This window comes from Ambystoma mexicanum, chromosome 3q (genome assembly GCF_040938575.1).
Source record: "Ambystoma mexicanum isolate Mex_15411 chromosome 3q, UKY_AmexF1_1, whole genome shotgun sequence".
NCBI classification, from domain to species: Eukaryota; Metazoa; Chordata; class Amphibia; order Caudata; family Ambystomatidae; genus Ambystoma; species Ambystoma mexicanum.
The window spans coordinates 1269458676-1269474118 of NC_090926.1; the positions used below are offsets into that span (position 1 = coordinate 1269458676).

At 44.3% G+C, this 15443-nt stretch overlaps 1 protein-coding gene across 18 annotated transcripts in view; it reads right to left on the reverse strand.

Moving 5' to 3' along the window:
- Positions 1 to 15443, reverse strand: part of CACNA1A (calcium voltage-gated channel subunit alpha1 A) — a 2932691-nt gene that overhangs the window by 758977 nt on the left and 2158271 nt on the right. For all 18 annotated transcript variants that reach the window (XM_069604327.1, XM_069604317.1, XM_069604315.1 and 15 more), the window contains one exon: positions 5573 to 5656. In XM_069604327.1, coding sequence (XP_069460428.1) covers positions 5573 to 5656 — 84 coding nt within the window. The remainder of the gene's footprint in view (positions 1 to 5572; positions 5657 to 15443) is intronic.

The following is a 15443-nucleotide window of genomic DNA, read 5'->3' on the forward strand; positions in this document are numbered from 1 at the left end:
CAAGTGTGCTCCCCATCCCGAAAGGGACACATCTGTCCTTAAGAGACGAGTGGATGTTGGTGCCTGGAATGGCATCCCTTGGAGCAGGTCCTGTGGAGTGTTCCACCATCGAAGCGCCTTGTGCACTGTCGTCGGTATCTGGACCAAATCTTCCCATGAACCCGTGGCTTGTTTCCATTGGTGGTCCAGGGCTGGATTGGTCTCATGCGAAGTCTGCAATTTGGTATGAGAAATATACATGAGGACATCATGCCCAGGAGGGATTCGAAAGAGTGTACCGTGGTTGTCTCTCTTTCTAGGAACAATGATGTTGAGCGGAGGATGGCTGTTACTCTGTCCGCGATGGTGTTACCCTGGGAATGGTGGTGTCGAACTCGGCCCCCAGAAAAAGAACCATCTTGCTGGGTACTGGGCAGGATTTTATGTTGTTTATCGAAAAACCTAACCCTTTTAGGAGTTTTATCGTTTTCGACAATGCCAATTGAGCTTGACTGAGGAGCTTGCCCTTGTCAACCAGTCGTACAAATATGGAAAGACCTCCGTTCCCACCTTCTGAGGTTCGCTGCTACGGGCACCAGACACTTGGTAAATACCCTCAGTGCTGATTTTAGCCCAAACGGGAGTACCCGGAATTGGAAATGTAGGTCTCCTATAGCGAACCTGATAACTGTCTGTGGGGAGGATGAATTGGAATGTGGAAGTATGCGTCTTCTAAGTCCAGTGTGGCTGGGAAGTCGTTTCTGTTCAGCCACAGTAAGACTCCTTGCAGGAATATCATTTTGAATTTGATGCGTTTGATGTATTTGTTGAGTGCCCTTAAGTCCAATATGGGCCTCCATTGACCGTTTTTCTTTTTGATTAGAAAGAAGTGGGAGTAGAAACCTTTTCCTTTCTGGGAATACGGAACTGGCTCTGTAACTGCTTTGTGCAGTAACTTCTGAACTTCTGCCAAGACATTCCGCAGCATGTGAACATTGCGAGGGGTGGGGGCAAGGGATGGAGGCTGGTCTAGAAATTCTATGGTGTGACCTCTGAGGACCACCTGTAATACCCACTTGTCCGATGTTATCGAATTCCAGCGTTGAAAAAATTGGCTTAACCTTCCCCCCACAGGCGTTTGCATACAGGGGGAAGAATCGAATGCTCAATTCTGTTTGTTGTGGGCTTTACCATGGGAAGAGCCGTGCCTTCCTCTCTGGGAATACCTGTTGGCGGATTGATATCTGTTGCCTTGGAATGTGTTACCTTGTGACTTTTTACCATAGGAGGAACGTGTATATCCTCTGTCTTTTGACGCTGCACCTCGAAAGGGCCGAAAAGACCTGCAGTCTTTATATTTATCCTTCAAGGAACTGATGGCTCGAGCTGTATTTGTGTCTGTTTTAATTCCTTTAAGGTGGTCATCTATCTTTTTGCCAAATAAGTCTTGCCCGTCGAAGGGCATGTCCAAAATGTGTGAAATTCGTGGCCTTCATCCATGCCTGTATCCTTAGCACCGTGCCGTGGGCCATTTGTCTGAAACCTTATTCAGAAACATCGACAGCCGTGTCGATCATGTGGTCTGAAGTGGCTTCTCTGTCCGCAATGATGGACCTGGCTTCTTCCTGTAAATCTGCTGGTAGATGTTTGATCAGCTTGGACGCATATTAAAAAAATGTAATCATTTTTATCACCGAGGATTCCAAGTCTGACGACGGGGAATATTCAAGCATCTGAATCTATGAAAGATCCAATGCTGGAGAAACCTCTATCATCACAGACCCTGTGCTACACAACCAAAGCCTCAATCACCAGAGATGCTTTGCTTCTCAAACACAGCTTTCATCATCACAGAGAATGTACATCTGAACAGAAACCTCTATCACCACAGACCTTGTGCTTCTCAACCAAAGCCTTCATTGCCACAGACAATCCACATATCAACAGAAACCTCCATTACCACAGACTCAATAGAAACCTTTATCACCACACACCCGTCAAAACTCAACAGATACTTCCATTACCACATTCTCAATATCTCAACTGAATCCCCCATCATCATAGATCCTGCACAGATCATGTACCTAACATAACAGGTGTTTTTGTAGAACACTCTCTTACCCCCAGAGGGGTAACTTGGTGCTTGGGACAGATAGCAGATGTAGATTGTTACCCAACTCAATGATACTCATTTTAGCGACGTCAGAAGGTTGAAGGGCTGAGTGTAACTCTTGGAATTCTAACCTGTGACCACGAGGTCAATGCATATCCCTTTAGTAAACGCATTAGTCCACTAAGCCAAAGACCTGGATACAGACTCCTCAATAATCATAGACTCTTTATATCTTAAACAAAGCCTTCATCCCCACAGACCATTTACATCTAATGAATTACAATATCCCTGCACATCTCAAAAGAGATACTGCTTATCAGGAAAAAGACCCTGAATAATTCCTATATCGCCTACGCACTGCCTACCTTCAGTAGTGCACATCTCTGCACACTTGGGTTGGCTACATCACTCAACACTCATCATATGCCAGAGAACCCCACTAGCCTGCCATAAGAGAATTGATGCAATGGATTGTGCCCTGATTGATTTGTCTTCACTGCAATATCATCTGAAGGGTGTTAGCTAGTCGTCCCTATCTTTACTCACCTCTGAACATGGGATAAATAAACACATTGTCAGGCTAGCAAAAGGTGGATGTACATTAGCATATACCATCTTCCTTTCCTACAGTTTAAGGTGGCTCATAATCTCAAGAACAGAAACTGTCTGACCCGATGTGTGCATTGGGGCTCTCAAGAGAGCACCCCTATGCGCACCACAATGCATCTGCGCACAATATATCCACACCTATGTTTACACAACTTCCCAAGACACATGCTAAACATTCTAGTCTCAGGCAACTAAATAAAACATAGTTTTTCCAATCAATGCATTCCTGGGTTAGTACTCTGTCACCTATAAACCATCCACATTAAACTCATACAGGGGAAGATGCATACTATACTGCAAGCAAAGCAAGAGTCTAGAAAGAGAGAGTGTGTGAGAAATAAATACAGAGAGAGTAAATGGAAGATAGGGAGATAAGGAAGATGGCAGTCAGAGAGGTTGTTGAAGAGGGAGGAAAACCAGACAAGGAGGTTAAGGAGAGAGAAATTGGGAGTAGACGGATTATAAGGTATGAAGGGATGGAGGAACAATGAGTAAGAACGAAAAGTAAAAGATGATTTTGTGGGTGAGAGGGACAAGAACAGAAGAAGGGAGAGCCATGGAGGGGATGAAAGACATTGGGGAAAAGAAATGTAGGGGGAGCTTCGATAGTGATGATGGGGAAGAAGACGGAGAGAGGAAAAAAAGTGATGAGGATATAAGTGAGCAAAGGAAAAAGAACATGGGCAGTGTGGAGTTAGATAGGATGAAAGAAGGCAGAGAGAGGAAGAGCAGAAAAAGAGAGAGTCTGAGACAGAAGAGCACGCTGCAGGCAGTCTCCAGTTAGGAAGCTTGGAGCAGGACATGCACGGAGGAAGCATTTAGTCAATGTAATGCACTAGGGTTTCAGAAAGAAATTACAAACCAACCGGATTCTTAGATGCACATGTTGAAGATGAATGGGGGAGAGTTTTTAGGATGTGTTTTACATAGCAGATTGGTTCGTAACCAGAACACAAATTTGTTTGTTTTTCAATTATGAGTATTCATTTTTCATAGAAAATTTGTAGTATTTTTTTTTTGTTTTTTGTTTTAGAAATATTAGTTGGCATGGAGACACAGACCGATTCATGGATGGACAAATGATTTTCATAGTGCATTTTGATTGGATGAAATTTTCAGAGGGCGTTGCGCCAAAATAGCACAGTGTAAAGAGAGAGCATGGAAAAAGACAAGATAAGAAACACAACAAATCATTATACTTTGCAAACAGCAAATTCCGACGTATACATCATCAGTGAAAAAACAACACCCACTCACTGGACTATGCTACTGCCACCGAGGGCAGGGTCACTGTAGGGCATGTCACTCTGCAATTCTACGCCCACTACCCAGAGTTGGGCCTGAGATCACATGCACTGTAGGACCTGTCACAATGTTCTTTTAACACGCTACCCATATCTGAGCCTGTGATCGCATGCATTGCAGGATCAACACAACTGCCGCTACACCCCCCCTACCCACACCTTGGCCTAAGATCACATGCCCCACAGGATCGATCGCACCACCCCATTTTCCCCATTACTCAGATCTGGAACTGGGATTGCATACCCTGCAGTGCCTGTTCCACCCAAATACCTAACGACACCCGGGGCTATATGGCCAAGGAATGTTGGCTGACTGTGGGAGCAGCACCAAGGGTTGTGTGCCACAACAAGATGATGAACATTTTGATAAGCACCAAGGGTTCCATTGACATGAACAGAGGGCTAACCATGGAAAGACACCTTAAACGGTGGTGGCAAAGACTGGGAACAGTACTCAGTCCTGTAGAGAGACGGACTGAGGATCGACAATGGTATTGCAATAGTTCCTCCCAAAAATGGGAAAAATGCATCAACTTCACGTTGAATAGGGAGACAAATGCAATCTCGAAACTACCTCCACTCAAAAACCTCTTCCGTGCATTACCCCAAAATGAATTGGTTATGTCTCCTAGAGAATGTTTGTATTTAACTTTTCACATGTTGTAGACCCAACTCAAAGAGCCGTGTGTCTTAGGGAAAAAGATTTTGCATGTATGCTCTGAGGGGTGTGAACAAGCTCTAAGCACGCAAAAGATTCCCAAAAGTTTATGAAATGTGCCAAAACAGTCCCCTTAGGGCTCCTACCAGTATCTCTACCTTGAGCAATATCAATATTGGCTCGGCTTTCCTGGCACTGTTTCCAGGACAGCCTTCATACACCGGTCTGGCAAGGCCAGGGAAGACTGTTCTTCCTATGTTGCTTGCTAGACAGCCTTCTGAAATGTTATGATTGCTTGCGAAGAGAAGCAGTGTGGGCTGCAATGAAGAGGTCAGTAGCAAAGGTAGTGCATCCCAAAGTTCCTGGTCAGGAAAGCCAGATGTTTACCTTCAGAAATAATCCTTAAGGGAGAGGGGAACCTCACCGGCTAACTATGCCTTAAATCAGCCTCACCTGGGTGGTGTGTCCTTCACAAGTTGTGATTCGCGTGGGAGGACACTGCAGGGTTCCCCACCAAGGCACCCACGTTTTCATCACCCTAACAATTATTTCACTTTGTCCCTCTGGTTGTGTCCAATTGATATTTATATACTTTTGTTGATTTCAAGGAGGCAGAATGTCCCAGGCAATTCGCTCCCTAACCCCAATCCATCGAGTATACAATGGCTGACAGCATAGATGATCACTGACCACTGGCTCCAAGTCCCACATGCCATGGCATCTCTTACCAGAACCCTTCTGTTGGGAATGTAGTAGCAAGCTGCAGAAGAACAGCCTTGGGCTGATCCACCCATTTTGGCCCTGTACTCATCCTGCCCCATCTAAGCACCCAACCAGCATCTGCCCCCTCATGCCAGCAGAAGTCTAAAGTTAGCTAACACGCCAGAAATGAGCTACCATTGAACTTACCCCAAACTCTGTCACTAAGATGTCCGTGATGCTACCGAGAACGGTGACAAAGTCAAAGATGTTCCAGGCATCCCGGAAGTAGTTCTGAAAGGCAGAAGAAAAGAGGATGCAAGAAAAGCAAGAGTAAGACATGCAACACACTGCTGACACGACAAGATGCTCACTGTCCTTTACCTCGCACCAGTCTCAGTGCTAGCAAATACTTTTGAACTGAGGAATAGCTGTTGGAAGGGAACTAAAGGCTTAGGCACAGATGGAGCACGGTACCTTAGAGCTGAGGCAGAGTTGGAGTACAGTACATCGGGATGAGTATGGGCCGATGTAGGATATCCTGGGCTGAGACAGGGCTGGAGGATGGTATCTCAAGCATGGTAAATGGTATTTCAAGGCAGAGGAAAGGCTGAAGGACAATATTTGAGTGCTCCTAAGACCTAAGAAATAATCTCACAGAGCTATAGAAGCGGGGCTCGAGTCGAGGGTACACACGGGTGGACGGAGTCCCCTCACTTTATTCAGGAGTCCACCCACTTTTTTCAGAGGGCACCTTGATATGCTGATTTCTGGTGAGACCACATTCAATTGGTATGTTAATGACCCCCCCCCACCTTTTTTTAAAAGTGCTTGACCCCTGTATAGAAGGGTACACCAGGCATGAGAAAAGGCTAGAGGGTATCTCAAAGATGCGAAAGAATCTTCCAGAGCTGAACGAGGGTACTTTAGAGTTGGGAATGAAATGACATAGAAAGGGGAAAAGTTTGAGGGTTTAGGAAGAAACTATCCAGAGAGGCAGGAGGGTACTCATTGTGCAGACAGGGATGATTATCATATATTGAGCTAGGTTAATCCTGAAACAAGCTGGAGGAAGAAACTCCCAAAAATAGAATATGGTACGTGTGTTTTAGGCAAAGCTGAAGGTATCTCTGGGCTGGGGAAGGAATCCTTATGACCACCACAGCATTACTTAAGTCTGCATAACTCTCAAAGGATGAGAGAGGAAGAACTCCAGCATAGAATGGGCCTGTACATCACAGACAATTTGGCAAGTAGGGTGTACTGAGGTATAAGGTCAAGCACTCATGTTCCGGAGAGGAAACCCACGGATGGAGTGCAGTACTGTAGACCTGAGACCTAATATTGCATGTATGAGGTAGATTCCCCAAGGCATCAAGTGGTACTCTAGGACAACAGATGGCAATAAGGTGTAACGTTTGGTACGCCAGATCTAGGGGGTGGCGGCACTATGGGACTGAGGTCTAGTAATTTTGGTACAGTGGGTGCTCCATCACATAGAATGACACTGTAGGGCTGCAGGTATGATGCCTAGTACTTCAGGACTGGAGAGGATTACCAAACTTTGTGAAGGAAGTGTTTAATGTTCTTAAAGGTTTAAGGTTAATAAAGAATTTCAGAGCCCATAATCATTGCCCCCCCACAATAGTCGTGACCCACATAGTATTTGACAAGTTAGCGCTTTTCCCATGATGGTATATTACCAACTACTGAGGTTACTCAGGTGTCAATATAGATTTGGACCATTTTAACTTCAGTTCTAAAGCACTACTTCTGAAAGTAATGGACTATTTGAGACCCACATGATCACCATATGATCCTGTCTCTACTCAGTATTTAAAAACAGTTCGTACAACTATAAGTTTAGATATAATTGAAATCATTAGCACCTATTTTTAAGTTGGGCACCGTGCCAGCACATCTGAACAATGCAGCAGTAAAAACCACCTACAAGTTTACGGAATCCATCATCACTACAGCGTTGCCAGCTTTCCTTGATTTCGTTGAGATTTCTTTTACATTTATTTTTTATTTGTATTTCCATTTCTTCAACTTTACATTATAACACCCGACAAGGACCCTCGCCTCTCTACCCCTTTCCCTCCCTACCCCTCCCCACCTTAATCCAACAATAGCCTTGGTATTCGCAGAATGCGTATGCCTTCCTATGAACCTTCATTTTCTATATGATATTGAGAATCTTTGCGGGCACAGAGGTCTCATATAGCCATCTTGTAGAAAGGTCAGAACCAGACATTGGTCCTGTCTAAACGACGCATGTTCTATTTGAATAGAGTATGTGACCCATTTCACCACAAAAAGGTCCCCCACTTTTCTTATCCAGTCTTGTTCTGTGGGAGATAGTTCCTCTTTCCGTTTCTGTCCTATTAGTAGCAAGGCGGCTAAGATCATCATCATGCAGGCATTGAAATGAGGTTTGGAATCCAGTATAGACTCTGGGTTCCATACCCCACTCAACACTCATTCGGCCCTAACTTTAAACCTGGGCCAAACATTCCCTCATTTCTTGTGTGTACATTCCTCCAAAAAGCTTTGACCACTGGAAACCTCCACCATATGTGATTCCAGTCACCTCTAATTTGACAGCCCCTCCAGCTATTTGGGGAAGAAGGGGGAGCCATTCGTTGTAAGGTATCTGGATTGTAGTATCACCGAATCGTCACCTTATACCACATCTCCCTGAGCTGTATTGTCCTAGTTAATTTGGATATGTTTCCCCATAAGAAGTCCCAGTGTTCTTGTGTTATGGTTCGTCCCAGGATCTCTTCTCATATGTTTATATATGCCCATTGTATCTGGAGGGTGCTCGCCATAAATATTTTATACAGCGACAAGATCAGATTTTTGGAGCCTGTCGGGGTAATTAAATATCTTTCAAATGGGGAGGGAGGTCTAATTCCCACCCCTTTAACCTGTGCATCCGATACCCAGTGGAGTAATTGATAATAGCAGAGCCTTTCCCCTTATCTAGCCCAAATGATTCCTTACACTCTTCAAAAGTGGTATTAATTGCCCTTGTAGCATGTCTCTCAGTTTAAGGCAGCTCCATCGTGTTAAGGCACTTACTTCCATTCAAGCTTAAACTGAGGGTTGTGAAACAGAGGAGTGAAGGGTAAGGGGAATTATGGGATGCTGGTTTTGCTAATCAAAGCATCCCAGGTAACCTCCACAAGACCTGAAACCCGGCTCATATATATGTTTTGGGTCTGTGGGTTTTATGTAGCCCTAAGACCTCATTTAACAGTGTCCCCATCACCTCCTTGTCCATTCTTGCCCAAACTTTGTTTGATTCTAACAAGAACCACTCCCGTATAACCGTGAACTGCACTGCTTCGTAGAAGGCGGTGAAGTTCAGGAGAGCTAGACCCCACCCTCATTCCCTCATTCCTAGGGGCTGCCAAAGTTCTAAACCCAGCATGCAGTATTTTAGTGTTCAATACAAAAGTTGTAATCATTTTATTTAGTGATTTGAAAAATGTTATTGGTAATAGTAGAGGTAACACGCAAAAAAAATACAAAACTTTCAATCCATGAGACAGAAAGCGGGCCCCATCTTCTGAGGTCCAATTTGATTTTGTTTAAGAGCGGAAAATAGTTAACTAAATATAGACAGAAAGTGGACCCTATCTTCCAAGGTCCAATTTGATTTTGTTTAAGAGCGGAACATAGATAGCTACATATATGGCCTCTAATGGTAATCCCCAAATAAGTAATGCCTTCTAGGTTCCATTTGAAGGGGCGAGCACCTCTTTGCCTCCTCTAGTGTGTTACCCCTAACAGAGAGGTTGGGTCCAGATTTACTTAAATTCACTTTGAGTTCCGCTACTTCTCCAAAGACTTTTAAGTCACGCACAACAGCAGTCAGCAAGTTAACCAGGTCTGTCAGGTCTAGCAGTATTTCATCAGAAAATGCTGACACTTTTTGATCTTCCCCCCACAAATGGTATTCCCTGCACATCTTCTGTTGCCCATTTAGGGGTTAAAAAAAGGTTATAAATACATTGTGAACAGGAGAGGAGAAAGCGTGCATCCCTGTTTTGTTCTCCTTTTGGTATACATTATTTGGGATAACTGCCTGTTGACTATTAGCCAAATCAAAGGAGATTGGTAGTTTGCATGCCTGATTTGTAGGAACATTTATCAGAACCCCATGAATTGCATCGTATTAAATAGGAAGGACTAATATATATGATCAAAAGCCTTCTCGGCATTGAGGGAGAGGAGAAGTGCCAGTAATCTTGCTTTAGACACTTTCTCTATGAGATGGAAAACCCTTCTAGTATTATCAAACCTTTGGTGGTTCTTGATAAATCCATATTGGTCCGGAACTATTAAGCTCAAGAGCAATGATTCTAATCTATTGGCCAAGATTTTCATATATATCTACGCGTCTATAATAATCAGAGGAATACGGTTGTACGAGCCGCATAGGGTCGGGTCTTTGTTCGATTTAGGGTACACAACAACTTTTGCTTTGTCCATGGAGGGAGTCATTCCACTCAATCTGAAGGTATTAAACAGCTCTGTCAATCTTGGAGCCAAGGATTTACCAAAAGCTTTATAAAAAACGGCTAGAAACCATCAGGTTTATTTACCGGGCGCAATTTCATTGCCTCCACTACTCTTTCTGTGATGTCCGCTTCAAGGTTTTCCCTCTCCATTAGAGGGACCTTTTGTATATGTAAAAAAAATCATGTTGGAGGGACTCCAACGACATGTCTGAGGAATACAGGGATGTATAATATTTGGTAAATTTATCATTATCGCAGAGCTTTTTGTGATTTTTCCACCCTTTGCATTTCATAGCTTGTCTATCGTCCTTGCCGCTATTTGTTTCCTTGGTGTTCTAGCCAATAGGGTGTCTGCTTTGTTAGCTTTTATATAATATATATATATATATAATATCTCTGCCTCGTATTTAGTAGTGCCTTCTCCTCCTGTCTAGTGTACAGGAGTTCTAATTGAACCCTTGTGCTCCTATATGCCCTCAAATGAGCTCTCGGGGGGGTGGTTTTCCATTTCCTTCATGATTGATCTTAATTCTTCCTCTATACCGGATTCCATCTGTCTCAACTGTTTCCCCTTAAAGATTTCAGGGCTATAGGTTCTCCCCTTAGGACCGTATTAAAGGCATCCCAGTATGTGCTTGGAGCTGTGTCGGAGGTCAGGTTGATCTCGAAATATTCCCTGATCTGGTTTTATATTGTTTCTGTAATGGCCTTATCTTGAAATAATTCTGTCAGAAAGCCCACCTCCACAGACTGTTATGTGTGACTGGGAGTTTGAGTGTAACCAAAATGGGAGCATGGTAGGGCCGATATTGAAATGGACCCCAGCTCATTTCCGACGGGCCTCCCAAACATCTGAACCAACAACCACACATAATATTTATGGGAGAAAGTTCCATGGACATGAGAGTAAAAAGTTAATCCCTTCTCCTGTTCTTCTTAGCATCATCTGCAATGCCTTGCAGGGCCCTTTTGGTAGTGGCTGTTCTTTCTTCTAGTTTGGAAATCTCCTATTTTATTTTTTGAATGGATTTCTTTATTTCCGCTTTGAGTGATGCATATTGGTCTTGGAATGATGCTGTAATCTTTTGTTAGGCACTGCAGTAGTTCTTCCTTTGTTACCGCTGTCAGCGTAGTGGACACAATCGTTTGTTCAATGGCTTTCTTCTCCACAAGCTGTGAATCCTCTTCTGGATTCATCCCCTGTATACAACAACGGTGCAAGCCCCCTTCCACCAGGAGGCGTTGTGACTTCAGGCAAACTGGGGTCTCTTTCCCCTTCTCTTTTGGCATCAGGATGTTACTTGCTCCCTCTTCCCACGGCCCCCTTTTTTATTGATCACTGGAGCTCCTCTCTACTCCACGGGGGCCAGGTGATGTAGCCTAAAGTCTCCTGGTTGTACCACCTTTGCTCCTTTGCTCCTGTATTGCTTAGGGCAAGTGTCCCCTCTTTTCCTTGTACCTTACTTATCCCCCTCCTCATGAATTGACCTCATAGAATAGAAAACCACTAGCCGAGACTCGGGATGAAAGACACAGTTGAATGTTGGTACCGAAGTCAATGCAATAGTCGCTACAAGGACTATTGGCGCTGGGTCCTAGAAGCGCCTCAGCACCGGAATCGCCTTCTCGTTTGTCGTGGTCAAGCACAAGGGAGTAGGACCAGACATGGTCACCTTAATGCCAGAACCACTAGGTGCAACCGGTGCCGTATTTGCCTGTAGCGTTGAGACCGGAGTTGTACCTGGCGCAGCGTTTTGGAAAAGCTGGAGCATTTGCTCCCAGGACTCCTCCCTCCACATGCCTTAAGTTGGCAGGTCTTAACCCATCCTTCCAATTAATCAGAATCATGTCTGTACCAATGGCATTTCTTCTTCTTGTGGGCATATGAGGAGGATGAACAGCTTCAGGAGTGCAAACGTTTCTTTGACTTCTTGCAGTGCCTGTCCTCCTTTTCGGGTGTGGACCCTTCGGTGTATTGGCCCAATGACATGGCGGTCAAAGATTCCAGGACTTCGATGGAGTCAGCCTGAGCGCTAATTTCGACGACCGCTCCCTTCAAGTACATTTGTTGACAGGACTGCATTGCTCGGTATCGTGGCCTTTCCCCAGACACCACAAGCAGATGCCATCCAGGTCGGTGATCGACATCTTCGAGTTGCAGTCCTGACATAAGTTTGAACCACAAAGCCTTAGGGCCAGACATTTCGACGACTTTAGAGAATTGAAAATTTCTCTCACTAGAACGCTCCAAAAGGCAGCGTGCTAAGCATGCAGAAAAAGGAAATGCAGTACGGGGGCTAAGTGACATAATGTATGTACGGCCGGCTTCACATCCGGTGTCAAGGAGTCGCACGTCGAGTCAAGAGGTGTCGACTGTCGAGGTCGAGACATACTACACCTCCTGTCATAAAAGGTTTTCGAGCAGCTGATGCTGGAAGGGATATCTATCTGATGAGGAACGCTAAAAGGCAGTACATGAATATGTTAGCCCTTACAGGGGACATCTCAGGAGCTCTCTTTCTGGATATTTCTAGAGAATATTATAAGCATTAGTGGGTTAGTCATTTGTCCCATTAGCCATTCCTTCAGACTGTTGGGATAGTTCCAGGAATAAGAAGGGGCTTGAAAAAAGGTGTCTCAGTGGCATATAGTTATCTCGTAACCATATTCAACCACTCCCCACTGACACGATTTGTTATCATATTCAATGTGTAAAATTCAAAGCGCACATAAATGAGCTAATCCCTTTAAAGGGGATTCTATGGGTAGGAAAGCATGGCTAACAGGCAGGATTATTGCAAGTTTACCAGCATTAGCAGCATGAGTGCATGAGCAGTAGAAGTGCAAGCTTTACTCGAATGCAACAATTGAACAAGGTCCTGTGATGAATCTGATGGAGTCATCACTGTTTCCCCAGCGGTGACCCCCACCCATGTGGCCATGGGACAGCAGCCGCTACCTGATTCTGACCCTGGCGGTTGTTATATGAGGGAGGTTCACATGGGGGGTGACAACCTCTGGGAGACATGGTATTCCCCATTTTTCCTTGAGGATAACCCTCCCATACCTAATACCCTCATGGCCTATTGTCATACGTCTCATCCTTCTCTATGAAACCTTTTCCCAAGACCCGTAGGCTAACCTTCCCACTCTGATCTGCCTTGTGAAACTTATGAAAACGCCTTCTCAAGTTCCACCTAACATTCATCCAGGACTGACTTGCTCTTGAAAACCATTAAGGATATTTACCCAAGTTTATCATGTGAATGTCAAGAATGGACTTCCTTTCCCTTAATTACCAAAATACTGGGACGAGAAAGAGGAACCGAGCAATGCAGAGAGAAGGAGGCCACAGGACCTAAGAGAGGTCTAGTTGTTACTAGGAAATTTACAGAGCAGAACCAGAAGCAGAGAGTCGAGGTGTGCTGCTGGCAGGAGAGAAATGCGCCTCTCAGTGCGGATCGAGAGCCCGGAAGTCTGGGGTCAGTGTGGTGGAGCAGTGCGGCTCGAGAGCCAAGGAGAAAGAAGATGCCAAATGAAGAGGACATGCTGCGGGAATGCCAAGAGCTGACATTATACTCCGGGGTGTTCACGTGTCAGAAAGCAGCATCAAACTCACCGGAGCCTGGAACAAAGCAGATGAGCCCAGCGGAAGCTGAGAGAGACGGGAAAGCCAAAAGGAAGTGGTCGCGGGAAGGAACGAACCGAAACACGGTCAATGGCTACCCACAAGAGAAACCAGCAACACCAACAAGAACCGATGAGTCCACCCAGAGACAGCAGGCCCATTGGGACATATCGGCGGCCACGTCGGATACAATACCAAAGCCAAAAGAGAAAGAGAGGGAGAGCATGTTGTCAAAAGGGGAAATGAACTGCGAGTGAAAACTTTACAAGAATGTGACGCATATTGTGCAAGTATATAGCCAGTCCAATAGCACAGTGAGTAGAGCGCTCGCTTTGACATTTGTGTAGAGTCTGCTGATGCAGGTTCGAATCCCAGCAGGGTCAATCTCAGCCTTTCATCCTTCAAAGGTCGATAAATGAGCACCACACACTGTGGGTAATAATAAGCAACGCTCAGATGCTTGAGGGTTCTTAGCGCTATATAAATGCTAAATTATTATTATCATTATCAGTATATGGGAAACCCAGACAGGATAATATATCAAGCAGATACATTATCAAATAACGTAAAGGTGCAAGTCTGGGAGAGGGCAGAGACCCCATATGCACAGAAGCCCTGACAGAAGAGTATACCAATCAATTACAAGTGTGTGAATACAAGAGGCCCTGGCATGAGAGTATACCAGGCAATTATCTGGCATGAGAGTATACCAGGCAATTACAAGTGTGTGATTGCAAAATGTCCTGGCAGGTCAGTATACTAGGCAGCTATAAGAAAAATACAAAGGTTAAAGAGATCCTGAGAAGAAATATCAGGTCTAGGAAAAAGGATTGAGTTAATCAGCAGAGAAGGAGCAAAACCCTGGCAGGAAAGTATACTAGGGATCCGGAAAGGGACAGAAGTAGAAAACCAGACGGTTTTGTGTGTCAGTGTTGTTGCTGGTCAAGAAAGGCACAAGAAACTGATACTTGTAAAGATATCAGAAAGTAAAGAGGAATCCAGGGGAAGGGTGCCACTCTCTGGAGCAAGGATCTTTATCCTTGAAGAACGTTTGTGTTATGTATTCTTCCTTTTTGACCACTTTTCTAAAACTACCCAAGGCCAAAGACGTAACCATCTTCACCTTAGAATTTAGTTTATAGTGTAAATAGAACTTTGGACACGGCACAACTTTGTTTTCGACAATCAGATACAGAGTCTTAGTTTTTGGTTCAGATAGGTAAGCTCCTCTTAGAACAGGGTCAGAGAGGCATTTTTCCAACCCCTTTCATTTTCAATAACAGTATTTAGACAAAACATGTCTAACTTATGTCTGAGTTTCATGCCTGGCTCCTCACAGTACCTTTAATTTTAACTTGAAGCAGACCTTTTCATTGTCTAAAACCAATTCTGAACTACATAATGTCAGCTTTTTAATGAATAAAAATAGTAGGGTAAAATATATGTTTGCTTCAACTAATTTGGCCTGTTGGCCCTTATTTGTTTGCCCCACCTGCCCGTTTTTTGTGCCACCTGCTTTGCACCACCATAGTATGAATTTGTAGAGGTGCCACTGGCACTGGGTACAGAGAGGACAACTCCTGGAAGGGGTCGGGTGCAGGAAGGGGCGGAAACTCTTTAGTAGATGTAATTCCACAAGGAGCAAAAACATCCCCCACTAACCATACACAGAGGGCAATTAAGCAACACTTACCATAGTTGGAAATTCTCGATTGCGAGCCTGAGTCCTAGGGATTTATTTATTTATTTATTGTAATTTGTATAGCATCAACGCACAAAACTAGTTGTTTAAGTGAGCATTGACACAAAAAATAAGCATTGGAAAACATTTTTTTAATAGAAATAAAAATACAACGTAACTGAAAGGGATAATCTAACATCAGTCAGAGGGTCCATTGCCCGCTGGTGGGCCATTTCCCAT